At 37.7% G+C, this 13,653-nt stretch overlaps 1 protein-coding gene across 3 annotated transcripts in view; it reads left to right on the top strand.

Annotated features, from left to right (window-relative positions):
• Window positions 1–11,162, top strand: part of CATSPERE (catsper channel auxiliary subunit epsilon) — a 70,216-nt gene extending 59,054 nt beyond the window's left edge. Inside the window, exons 20-23 of one of the 3 annotated variants that reach the window (XM_039369121.1) lie at window positions 1,663–1,764; window positions 3,783–3,937; window positions 6,472–6,525; window positions 10,274–11,162. In XM_039369121.1, the coding sequence (XP_039225055.1) occupies window positions 1,663–1,764; window positions 3,783–3,937; window positions 6,472–6,525; window positions 10,274–10,457 (495 nt within the window). In that variant the 3' untranslated portion in view covers window positions 10,458–11,162. The remainder of the gene's footprint in view (window positions 1–1,662; window positions 1,765–3,782; window positions 3,938–6,471; window positions 6,526–10,273) is intronic. The other 2 variants (XM_039369123.1, XM_039369122.1) reach the window with 2 other exon arrangements.
• Window positions 11,163–13,653: the final 2,491 nt, after the last annotated feature.

Consider the following 13,653-nt stretch of genomic DNA (forward strand, 5'->3'; position numbering starts at 1 on the left):
TTCTCCAGCACCACAATTTGAAAGCATAAATTCTTCGGCCCTCAGCCCTCCTTATGGTCCGTCTCTCACAGCTATACATTACCACTGAGAAAACTATTGCTTTGATTATACAGACCTTTTGTGATGTCTATACTTTTTATTATGCTGTCTAGGTTTGCCATAGTTTTCCTGCCAAGGAGCAAGTGCCTTTTAATTTCATGGCTGCAGTCACCACTTGCAGTGACCTTGGAGCCCAAGAAAATGAAATCTGTCACTGATTCCATTTCTTCTCCTTCTATTTGCCAGGAAATGATAGGACTGAATGCCATGAACTTAGCTTTTTAATGATTTGAGCCACAGTCAGCTCCACGTGTTCACTTAACAAACCTAATTGGGACTAACAACTTTGTTGCTGAGCAAAACAGTTGTTAAATAAAACATCATCTGACTGTTCCCCTTAGCGATGAGCCCCAGATCTTCCTCTCTGTGCTCCTCCTTGGCGCAGTTGTTTCTTCCTCCACTCCACTGGGATCACTGATGCCAGAGGTTCATGTTGCAACACTGGGGCTTGCCACTGGTTGGCACAAAGCTTGCTATGGCATAGGGCTTGACAGGGCACTCAGCGTGGTGCCAGTGTCAATAGCACTAGGATAAGTAAAGGCCTAGGGTCTTCAACAACCTCAGTCCACTGATTCTGTTAGCTGTAAATGCCAGCAAGATTTGTTAGCCTGATGTACCTTTGCCTAAATAGGATCTGAGCTGAAAAGGTAGATGGATATTTCTTTATTTATGCATAAACAATTACAGATCCTCACAGATACAAGGTAAAGGGCTTTTTAGAAAGGTATGAAATCACTTTATATACAGTACAATTCAAACATATTGGATTTGGAATGTATTCTTTCATTGTTTAGCATCACTTGACTCATCTATGATTTAGCAAGCATGTTCAGTAGCTTTATACGTACCATATAACATTTCATAGCATCATATAATATTTTAGTATGGTCTTGTTAAATACTCATTGTTATATTCAGGAGTTGCGTTTCCCATATTATAATGAATATAATGAGTTTACAAGTTACTAAAGTTCAAATCTTTGCACAATTTTCTTTCTTGGCCAGTTTGAACTGCTTCTTATCAGAAGCCACATTCCACATGGAGAATGTTTTGTTGCTTCAAAGAACTAGAAACATTAATCCAAGACAGCTACTAAAAACATTGCTCAAAGAGGCCCCCCTCTCCTGATCCCATCAATTCTGCTCTCAGGCCTCTTCTCCAGCTCCTGGCTATTGGTGCCAAAGAGTGCTGTCCCAAGCCTGCACTGCAATAAGCTCCATGCTAGTTAGATTGAAGCCCAGTGCCAGCAGGCCTCAAACTATGTGCTATGTAAATGTTGCATGGTTTTCAAATGCCCGAAACACGTTCATATGATTGTGGGGATGTCCTGATGGTTGTCAGTTCAATGTCCAGTTACAAGTCCATTTTTTCAGGGCCTTCATAATTTTGAATGGTTGTTGAACAAATGATTGTTAAGTGAGGACTACCTGTAACAAAAATTCAAATAATCTTCAGAAAATAGAGTAATATTCTAAATATATATGTGGTTACCAGAATCTCAGAGTTTATCTATTCTGAGAATTCTTTTTTTGATTAAGTTTTGTGTGCTTATGTTTTTAACAGGTCCGTTGTTTAAATACTGCACAGAGTTGGAATCAGATGATTAAAATATACAATAAAACAATCAAAACAATTGAAGATGTAGATGAAATATGGGGACCTCATGTAAGCATCAGCATATAAGTAAAAATATAAGTAAAATCAGTCTTTAAATATATATCTAATTTTATTTAGCTATTAATATTTATTTAAAATAAAAGAAGTGTCTAGCTCTTATAGGTTACTTCTAACAGTTATTGATTTCTGAAATTATTTTGTTATTATAACTGTTCTTCTAGATGTCAGTCAAGTGATATAATTCAAGAGTGCAAACATATTGGAGAAGATTTTGTGGTTAATCTGTCTGCTCTTTTATGCTTTTGGAGCAATCAGGACAATTGCAGTGATTATTTTCCTGAGTAGAGTCAAGAATGTAGGAGAAGTTCCCCTGACATGAGAATATGGAAGTATGGGAGAAATGCATGTTCCTTGGAAAGTGGCTCTGGAAATACAGCATAGGGTAGGAATGCAGACGTAATTCCCTAGTTGGTTTACTATACCTATTGTACAGTAGGAATGTGGATTTGATATTCTAGTTGGTTTACGGTGCTTGGACCATCATTTTTCAGGAATTTTAAAAGGTCAGTTAAAGTGGCTTGCTAGTGTTTGCTTCCTTAGGAGAGGTGTGAGGCTTGTAAGTATTGAATATGGTTATGATATGAGTGATAATAATAATAATAAAGTTGGAAGGAGTCATGGCTTTGCAGGAAACTCCGTGATTGATAGTTAGATGCCAGACGTTGCCTCTTTAAAATCAGTGGGTGGTGATAAAGAGTGTGGCAAGCAAACTATGACTGTGATAGAAAGGAGAGATGTGGTGGGAAATGTTGGGCAAATCATTACAGATTTTAAAAACCCTGCAGTTTAGGGCTGATCTATACTTCCTAGTAAGTTACAGGACTAGTGAACTCAAACTAGTGCCAGTAAATGCCAGCTCCATTTATAGCAAGACATCAGTCATCTGTGGTAGGTGAGTTGTCAGACTTGGACAAGAACATATCATCAGTCTCAGTATTACAGAAAAAGAAGGGGGTAACAATAATCTTCTGAGACAGGCTACTTGTGTCCAAGACTCTTATTTTGGAGCCAACTAGATGTTAATGTCTATATGTTAAGTTGGCTGTACAGACAGGATGGGGATCCTGCTTAAGTATCATCTACTCTTTTTCCTGGCAGGACTACTTCCTGTGCTGATAGACATGGTTACTGGGCTTATTTAGATGAAGATATTTTAGAGTTATCTTTGTTTTGGAGCAGTTGGTGGGTGGTCTGGATATGGAGAACACGGACAGTGAGTACTTTGCCATAGTCAAATTACTTCCTGGTTCAGGTGAGGGTTGTTGCCATCTGGGAGCTCCGTGATGTAGAAGTACTGATTAGGATGATCACCTCCGAGACCTTATGGATCTAGATCAGGGGTAGTCAACCTTGGCTCTTTTATGACTCGTGGACTTCGGGAATTAAGCTATTTTCCAAAGCACCTGAAGGCAGGACAAGAAGCAACGGGTGGAAACTAATCAAGGAGAGAAGCAACCTAGAACTAAGGAGAAACTTCCTGACAGTGAGAACAATTAATCAGTGGAACAGCTTGCCTCCAGAAGCAGTAAATGCTCCAACACTGGAAGTTTTTAAGAAGAGACTGGACAGCCATTTGTCCGAAATGGTGTAGGGTTTCCTGCCCGAGCAGGGGGTTGGACTAGATGACCTCCAAGGTCCCTTCCAACTTTACTATTATTATTATTATTATTATTATTATTATTATTATAATTCCTGAGCTGGCTCAGGAATTCTGGGAGTTGAAGTCCACGAGTCATAAAAGAGCCAAGGTTGACTACCCTGATCTAGATGGTTTCCAGAAGATTTTCCCTGTACTGTTGCAAGTAGCCATTGCATTCAGGAAGCTTATGGAGAAAAGTTGTGGATTCTCTTAAGACCCCTATAATTAAAATAAGTAATTCTGAGGATATATTTATTTTTTGTGTATTTATTTGTATCATGAAATAGTACAGACACAATCTAAATACTTATATTTCATAATCTAAAATTATGTTATTAAATAAATGAACACATCTACTTTTTTTCAGAATTACAAGTCCTGTTTTAAAAAAAGACCAGAAAAATTAAGGAAACTGGATAAAAAATATGAAATCTTAAATAGTTCTGGTTTGAACTTTTTAACTTGGCCTCAGTATACTAGTACTTATATGTTCAAGCTGACAATACTGGATCCAAATTTCAGGTTAACTTTTCAAATCTGATTTGAGTCTAATAGATATTATTCATTATTTGTAACCTCAAAGGAAGGCTATGCTTCCACAATGTTTCATATGGAATTACTTTCTGTTGTTAATAAACTTTTTACAGGGTATCTACATGTTGTCATCAAATGGTTATCAAATTTGCTTTCCTTGTGCTTTCCCCAGCTTTTCTCAAACTGTACTTAAACTGTCTTCATCTAGTCCTGGAAACTTAAACTCATTCACAGTACAAAGTTATTCTCTAACTTTATTCCTTCTTTTCATCCTGCTCTTTATAATTCTTTTTCGAATATTCAAGCCATTTATTTTTTCCTTATTTTCATATTTTTCCTGTGAAGAGGTGTGTTTTTTCCCTGTAGTCACTAAAGGCAAAGAAAAATAACTTCTCCACAATAGACTAAGGGAGAAAAATCCTCTGCATTTGCAGAATATCCCCTTAAAGCAGGGGTGTCAAACTGCTGGTCCATGGGTCGGTTGCATCATGCAGAGGCTGCGCCCACCCCAGCTCCGGCAATGCGAAAAAAGTCGCAATATGTCACGACACGTCATGTGACACGGCGAGTTTGACACACGTGCCTTAGAGTCTAAAGAAAAAAAAAACCTATTCATTTGAGAGAAAGTTCCCCTCTTCTCCTAGTCTTAATCCTGAAAAACCCACTCACATTCTCACAGAACACTGCTGGAAAAACTCCATTCTACATAACAGCCATTCGAGTATTTGGAGAAAGCTAGTGTCTCTTTGTTGTCTTGTCTTCTCCAACATACCCAATGTCTCCAATTTTTTTATTGTGGGTTATTCCTTCCTGGTCCTTCAGTAGCTTGCTTGGTTTGCTCTGCCTACATCCTTACAAAACATGTTACTGAGATTTGAACACAGGATTTTCAGTGTAGTCTGACCAATGCAGAACAGAGAGATCAGAGTGCTCAAATTTCAGCTTGTGGCACAAAACTCATTATTTTGTGTTATTCACATTTATATCAGATACAGAAAAGATAGTCATTGAGTTTCTAGATGAGAATTTTCATACTGCATGCAAGACACCCTTACATTTGCATGCACTGCTTCCAGTGGTGGGATTCAAATATGTGAACAATCGGTTCTCTGCATGGATGCTGCTTCCAGAAGTCCATTCTGGGCCTGGGCAACAAAAAATTAGCTACCGGTTCTGCCGAAGTGGTGCAAACTGGCCGAATCCCACCACTGACTGCTTCCCACTATGATCTTCCTTGTTCTCTATTCATGCCTTTGATTTTCCCTACCCAGGCTATTCAGTTTGTATTCAACTTGTTGGTTTCTACTCATTATGCCAGTTTGTTAAGATACTCCTGAATTTTGATATTTGTTTTAACTGATCTTGCAATTTAGTTCCTATTTTTCAATTGCACCTTGTCTTGCCTGGATTTGATTTCAGCTTATTCTTCCACCTCCAGCCCATTATCAAGTTTGGGCGACATTCAACATTATTACCATATACTAGCAAGTAGTATGCTAATAAACAACCATATTTAGAGGTTTTTTGTCTGCCCTCTATTTTTTTCTGCATGTTAGACATAATCTTCTTGGTACATTGTGACAACTTGTTCTTATACTTTGCATACAATTTTAATTTTATTCTACAAGGCTTAACAATGTTTTAACTATATTTTATGGTCCAATCATACTTTGTAATTCATGTGAACTGTCTAGATCTCAAGCTTGTGAACTTTAAGATACATGGGTGTCAACTCCCAGAATTACCCAGCCTGTAAGGGGAAATAGTTAAATTCATTTTTAAGTCAGGATTTAATTATGGCTGCTCTATCCAATTTCTGCATTAATTTGCAAAGAAAACACTGCAAATTATTGCATAAACACTTGCTTTGAAATGGCTACATATTTGTATACAGATAGTCCTCAACGTACAATCACAATTGAGCCCAAAATTTCTGTTGTTGAGTGACACAGTTAAGTGAGGTGTGCCCTATTTTATGACCTTTCTTGCCACAGTTGTTAAGTAAATCACTGAAGTTGTTAAGTTAGCAACAGTTGTTAAGTGATTCTGGCTTCCCCATTGACTTTGCTTGTCAGAAAGTCGCAAAAGGTGGTCACATGACCCTGGGTCACTGCAACCATCATAAATATGAGTCAGTTCCCAAACGTCTGAATGTTGATTATGTGACCATGGGGATGCTGTAACAGTCGTAAGTGTGAAAAACGGTCAGTGCCTTTGTAACTTCAAACAGTTCCTAAACATACTGGTTGTTAAGTCAGAGACTATCTGAAGTAAAGTATTTTCTCTCCATATGCAATTAGGCAATATATTTTCATTTAAAATTAACATTTATTTTTTTAAAAAAATCATTTAAATACATCCTTATTTATGTTATTTTGTAGAACCTTACTTTAACGCTCTTTATCATCTGGGTTATACATTGTTTAGAAATGTTATAGTTGCATTTATTTTAAATTTTTACTATAATTTGACACAAGGACAATAAAATCAGAATATTAATAAATTTATTTTCTGTGTTTTAGTTTTTGTAATTTGTCTACATATTTTGCTGTCCAGACCTTTGGCATCATTGAAAGGTAATTGCCTATGAGCTTTAGCTAATTTTATTAACAATTTTATTTTGGAGGGGAAATAAAATAAAATAGCTTTGATCTCTTGTCACCAGACAGGAATAATAATAATAATAATAATAATAATAATAATAATAATAATAATAATAATAATAATAATAATAATAATAATAATAATATAATAAAATTGGAAGGGACCTTGGAGGTCATCAAGTCCAACCCCCTGCTCAGGCAGGAAACCCTACAGATGGTTGTCCAGTCTCTTCTCAAAAACTTCCAGTGTTGGACCATTCACTGCTTCTGGAGGCAGGTTGTTTCACTGGTTAATTGTTCTAACTGTCAGGAAGTTTCTCCTTAGTTCTAGGTTGCTTCTCTCCTTGATTAGTTTCCATCCGTTGCTTCTTGTCCTGCCTTCAGGCACTTTGGAAAATAGCTTTGACTTTCTCTTCTCTGTGGCAGCCCGAGATATTGGAACACTGCTATCATGTCCCCCCTCGTCCTTCTCTTCATTAAACTAGACATACCCAATTCCATCAACCTTTCCTTATATGTTTTAACTTCCAGTCCCCTAATCATCTTTGTTGCTCTTCTCTGTACTCTTTCTAGAGTCTCAACATCTTTTTTTCATTGTGGTATACCAAAACTGGATGCAGTATTCCAAGTGTGGCCTTATCAAGGCATTGTAGAGTGGTATTAATACTTCACGTGATCTTGATTCCATCCCTGTTAATGCAGCCTAGCACTGTGTTGGCTTTTTTGGCAGCTGCAGCACACTGCTGGCTCATATTTAAGTGATTGTCCACTAGGACTTCAAGATCCCTCTCACAGTTGCTACTATTGAGCAAGGTACCCCCTATACTATACCTATACATTTGGTTTTTCTTGCCTAAATGTAGCACCTTACTTTTTTCACCATTGAATTTCATTTTGTTAGATAGCGCCCAGTGTTCAAGTCTGTCCAGATCCTCCTGTATCATAAGCCTGTCTTCTGGAGTGCTGGCTATTCCTGCCAGCTTGGTGTTGTCTGCAAATTTGATGAGTTCCCCATCAGCTATAGAAAATCTGAGGTCCTGCAATACATTTTCTGTACATTCAAGAGCTAGAACTTTTGGAGTAGAATCTACCTCCACAGTTTCAACATGCATGCTTATATAAACCTCCTTACTGGTTATTTTTTCACCGCTGCAGTGGAAAACATGAGAAGAAATGAATAAAACTTCTTTGTATACAATCATAAAACTTAAATAAGTTTTTTGATGCGTTGACTAATGAATATGCCTTCCTAGGTGTATTGCAAAAGCTTACATACTTTATAAGAATGATGACCTCAAGTTGTAACTATCACTACTTACAAACAGAAATCACTAGTATTATATTTGGTAAGATTAACACTTTGATATGCTGTATGTTGAAAAATTATATAATATACAGAACAGCTGAGTTAGTATCTTATTATTCAATACATAATAAACACATCTATATATATACTTTTTCAAGTAGTTGTGGTGGGGAAATGTATTTCAGATGACCTTTAGCTAAATCCTTTAATGCCATATTACAGGTTCTAAGAATAAATTTCGTTCTTCGGTTTTCACTTAAATGAGAAAAAAATTGAAAACAAGATCAGATAGAAATAAATTGCCAGAACATAGGCTATAGCAACTATATTAAACTCAAGTCCATGAAAAATAAGCAGCATGTCCCTTGACCATTCCCTGCCACTTTGATAACAGAAACAACCTGTTTTGCTCACTCAGCATGTGTAGTATTTAAGTGTAGTACATTTTTAATGGTTTAAAAAAAATCAAAATTCAAGCTCCAAGAGATAAAATTGAACTTCTTGATAAATTATAATTCATTTTCCTTTTGTAGTCTTTCTTTGAAGACAGGCACAAAATGGCTGAAAAGGCTGAACTGCTCTCATTGATTTCTTAACACTGGCCTTTCAGATGTCAGGTTAATGACCATCTATTATTTTATGTAGAGAACAACTTTTTACTTTTTATAGAATCCAGGAGGCAGTGCCTATTGCCTATTTAATACTGAAAGATGGATAAGTCAAGGAATGTTTAATGTTATAGTTAATTCTGTTCAGTCCTATAGTATCTCCTGACCTGGTATGTTATGATGACAGAGTTAATATTAGGGGATATGCAGGGTTTGTGTTGTGTTGGGGCATTGAGAAGGTGTTTTAGATCTGAATATCTCCAGAAAGGATTGTAATCCAGAGCTTTTAAAAGGGACATGGGATTATGCTGGGATGGTATGAGTTGGAATGATAAGTGATATTCTGCAATGTCTGTAAACCACTAATCTGGCCTTTTTTATCTGGATATTATAGCCTGGAAATAATCAACAATTTTTCATGTTGTATGTTTTTATTATAAAACTTGGCTATAGATATTTCAGGGTGAAATCTAGCAGCATATATGTACAGTCACTAGTTTTCTGATATAATATTGCATAATACAAAAAGTAGCCTTAGTATAGTTTAGACCAGTGGTTCTCAACCTGTGGGTCGGGACCCCATTTGGGGTCGAATGACCATTTCACGGGGGTCGCCAAACAAGGCTGTCCGCCATTTTTTCCCTCTTTTCTTTGGCCATGCCCCTGACACCCGGTGATGTATAAGTGATTGGGGGTCACCACAACATGGGGAACTGTATTATGGGGTCGCGGCATTAGAAAGGTTGAGAACCACTGGTTTAGACAGAAACTACAGAGTTTTTTGCCAGAAACTGGAAGTAAATGCTGGTTTCCAACAAAAAAGTCATAAATCATGGTAGTGTAACTGCAGGACGCTTCAAATGGCTATAAATTCAGGTCAGTTTCCAACAGCCCAAAATATGATTGACCAGAGGTGGGGGGGAGCCACTGGAACTTTGAATCCAGGTGTAAGTAGTCCTGGTGAGGTCCATTGTAACCTCAAACAATTGCTAACCAGTTGTTTGTGAAGGACTACTTGTACTTTGAAGTTAGTTGGATTATCATTGATTGAAAAGCTCTTGCAATTAAGTATGTTTAATATTTCATTTCCAGTTAAACTGAGATTTGCCACTTCTTTCTTCTCTGGGTTTAGCTGGTAACAGGTGAAGCAGAATCTAGCTGTGTAAGAGCATGCACAGTCTTACTGTGCTGAGATAGCCCAGGAGTAAATACAGTATACAGTGGTTTGTATTACACTATCTACAAATATACAGTAGAAACAAGATACATACATGTGGTCATAAATCAGTAAACTCCAATATGCAGTAATTACAACAGGAAACGGATAAGAGAAAGACTCCAGCAAGGCCTTCCCTTTTATACTCAAGCTCTTAAAGCAGGCATGTCAAACTCGCGACGTCATGTGATGTCATGCAACGTATCGCAACTTTTTCCCCATTGCTGGCAATCGGGTGGGCACGATTTCGGCATGACGCATCCGGTCCATGGGCCGGCAGTTTGACATGGCTGTCTTAAAGGGATATAGACTCCTGCTGAGTCATTCCTAACATTGCATCATTCATCTCACATTATACAAGCTGGTTAGCTTCTAAATCATTACCTTGACAAGTGGTTCTTGTTGGAAAAGACTAAGTTATCTCTCTGGAAATGGTAGATTATGCACAACTTTTATGAATATACAGAAAAATGGCTATCTCCTCTCCCTTTAATATTTTAATTGCTCTGACTATATTAATAAATAATGTGATTTATATGCTAGTTTTGTTAAATTTAATTAGTTGAATATACAAATTATATTGTTTTTCAGACCAGGTTGGATGTATGTTGCTGGTTGGGCCACCTTGGTAGTGACTTTATTTTGGGGATTCCTCATCTTCAGCTACTTCAGATATGTGAAGATATTTCGGGCATTCCCTTTTGTTGATCCCCTGATATCACTTAGGCCAGATGTCACTGAAGAAAAAACAGATGATCAGGAGAAGAAAGATTAATTTATCACATTGGATGAAATAATATTTCTATGATTAACTATGTTTAGCTATGAAAAATGTTGTTCATTTTTTTTACTTTTCCAGGAGTTAATACAATCTTAAAATTACCTTTCATTATTATTGTGGATTTTAAACTTTATTTTGAGATGATGTTTGCCTGCCATAGGTCATCTTTAACCATCCAGAGCACCCTTTAAAAATTTAAATTTCAATTCCTAGATTGTTGGCTATGCATTTGGGCAGTACTTAGGTTGGACAAGGCAATCATATTTCGTTTTTTCTAACTTTTTTTTAAGCAAACCTTCCTATTCTTTAACAGAAGTACTAACATAAAGGATAACTAGTATAAATGGAAAGATTACATTACTATATGCATTAAATAGTCATTAAGTTATAACATCTATGCACCTTTTCTGTGTTGCCAAAAGGAAGTGCTCCAAGTCAATTTAAAATATGAAGAGCAGTCCAATTTAATGCAATAAAGAATATTTAACCTCATTTTAATATATGTCAAATTGTCTGCACTTACCATATGTAAGTATCCATAAAAAAAGTCAAAATAAAATTCAGTTAAGTGATTGAATACTTGTGGAAGTTTGTTTTCAGCATTTTAAGTAAAATATAAGTGCATAGCGTTTATTGATTTACAGATATATTTTACTATCTGTGTAATATATCTAAGCCAGAGCATGTGGTATTTGAATGGAAGGCCAGGAAAACCCAGAGCTGTGTGCTAGACTGGGAAGTTGAAAATGTTTCCCTACAAAGGCAATGGAAAACTATTTCTCTGCTGCTACCAAGGAAATGACACGAACATGTCTCTACAGCAGTGGTTCTCAACCTTTTTAATGCCGCGACCCCCAACCGGTCATAAGTCGAGGACTACCCAGCCGGTCATAAGTCGAGGATTTTCCTTGCCCGGGAGCGCCGCGCATGCGTGGTGCTGCCCCCTGTGCTGGCCGAGGCGTAGCTGGCAAGCGGCAGAGATGGCGCAGGCCGACCATCGGCTGGCCCAGCCCAAGGGAGGTAAGGCACCTGCCAGGCCCCATGCACGCCAGCAACCTTCCCTGCGCCCGCCAGCCTCCCACCTCTGGCCCTCTTTTACTTACATTTTTAGTAGTTGCTCAGCAGGGAGGGGTGGAAACTTCCAGACAGCTCACCTTCGCTGCAGACAACTATTCAAGAGAGTCTATTCTATTGTCTTTCAAAAGCCAATAGAATAAAACGGAGTAGCACAGCTAAGGAAAAGGGGGGAAAAATGGCGGACTGTGTTGTTTGGCGACCCCCGTGAAATGGTCGTTCGACCCCAAGTGGGGTCCCAACCCACAGGTTGAGAACCACTGCTCTATAGTTATCACTATGTTAAATTAAAAGAAGCATACATATTTAGAATATTATATACCCTAGATCTGTTCTTCAAAGGATTCTAGAAGATCTGGCTCTTTGCTAAGCCCTGGGCTAGGATGGGGTTTATACCTCCTAGAGAAGGTGAACATGGTATAAATGCTAAGTTCACCCTCCTGCACCCAGCACGATCCTCTTGTATTTGTGGTTTTAATATATTATATTTCAGTTGCTAATATTTGTAAGACATAGAGAGTATTGACAGTTGGGCAACCCTAGAAATTTAAATTATAGATAATCTTTATTAATAGTCATTTTTTTTACTGTGGGCACAATGGCACATATTAAAAATGAAAATTTGTTGATCTCAAAGTGCACACATACATAACACACATTTAAACATACTATACACAACATATGTATAGACCTACACCCTTACATATAAGAAATATTTAAATATTAATCACTGTCCATCTTGAATACATAATGGAAGGAAGAAGCTTGAGAGTTCACAAGGTTAATACTGTATGGAACAAAGCTGTGACTGAATCTGGATATTCTGCTTTGGATACCACAAAACCTCCTCCCAGAAGGTAGCAAAGAAAACAGGTCGTGAAGAGGATGTGTAGTGTCCCAGGAAATCTTGCGGACCCTGCTCAAGCAACGTTTATGTGCTATGTCCTGGATGGGAGGGAGGGAACTGCCAATAATCTTCTCAGCCATCCTCACCATTCTCTGCACCATCTTCCTGCTTCCAAACCAGATTGAGATGCTGCATGACAGGGTGCTGTTGATCATCCGTCTGTAGAAAGTGGTAAGGACAGGGGAAGGAAGATGTGCTTTTCTCATGTGACACAGAAAATGCAGGTGCTGCTGTGCCTGCTTCAATTATAAATCAATGTGCCAGGTAATGGGCATTTACTTTGAGTTATGTATACCATATTTTTCAAGATAACACAGAATAGTATTCTCCTAATCCCCATAACAAGCCTGTGATGTAGGTTGAGCTAGGAGAGAATGACTGACCTAGAGTCATTTTAGCTTTCAAAATTGACGGTGCACATGGGTCCCTTGTGCCTAGCCCAATACCTTAACCATTATACTACAGAGAGCTAGATACTATAGAAATACTAAAGGGAAATTCCACATTTTGTAACCAAGAGAACTGTACAATCTCCAGAGCACATTATTAGTACTTCAGTGGATGAAACTTACAAGTATTTCATCATACCACAAAAAAGGGCCTTCTCAGTGGTGACCCCTTCTCTGTGGAATATCATTCCATCTGGTGTACAGTTAGCCTTCACTTTGTTGCTTTCCCTTAAGGCCCTAAAACATGATGTCATCAGCAGGCCTGGGACCACAAGTAGAGATGAGTGATAAAGTGATTGATTTGATTGCGTTGTTGCTGCCATGGGGATGGGGTGGGGATTTTTTTGGGTTTTTATTATGCAGTGGATTTTAAAATGTAGGCCACCTGGAGTTACCTATGTGTGAGCTGGCTGGCTATATAAATTTGTTTAATAAATAAGTAATAAATAGGATTTCAGACACAAACATTCAACATTTCTATTTCAGAGCTGAGAGTACCAGGTCAGAACATGCCCTCAGATAATCAATGGTAAAAGGATCTATGCAATAAATCATGCAGTTAAAGAAAGAGAAATGCATGTCAAAGAAATTTGTAAACGTCATTATAAAAGTAAAGACTTGTATATTTTGTATATTTTCTCCTTAATTTCTGGGTGATTATGAGCCTACCATCCAATGCTTTTTGAAATACAGTGGAACCTTGGTACTCATTGTAATTGGTTCCAGGAGGCAAATGAATACAAAAATCGATGAGTACCAC

Source organism: Crotalus tigris, unplaced genomic scaffold, assembly GCF_016545835.1.
Source record: "Crotalus tigris isolate CLP2741 ecotype Arizona unplaced genomic scaffold, ASM1654583v1 scf7180000020974.397596, whole genome shotgun sequence".
NCBI lineage: Eukaryota > Metazoa > Chordata > Lepidosauria > Squamata > Viperidae > Crotalus > Crotalus tigris.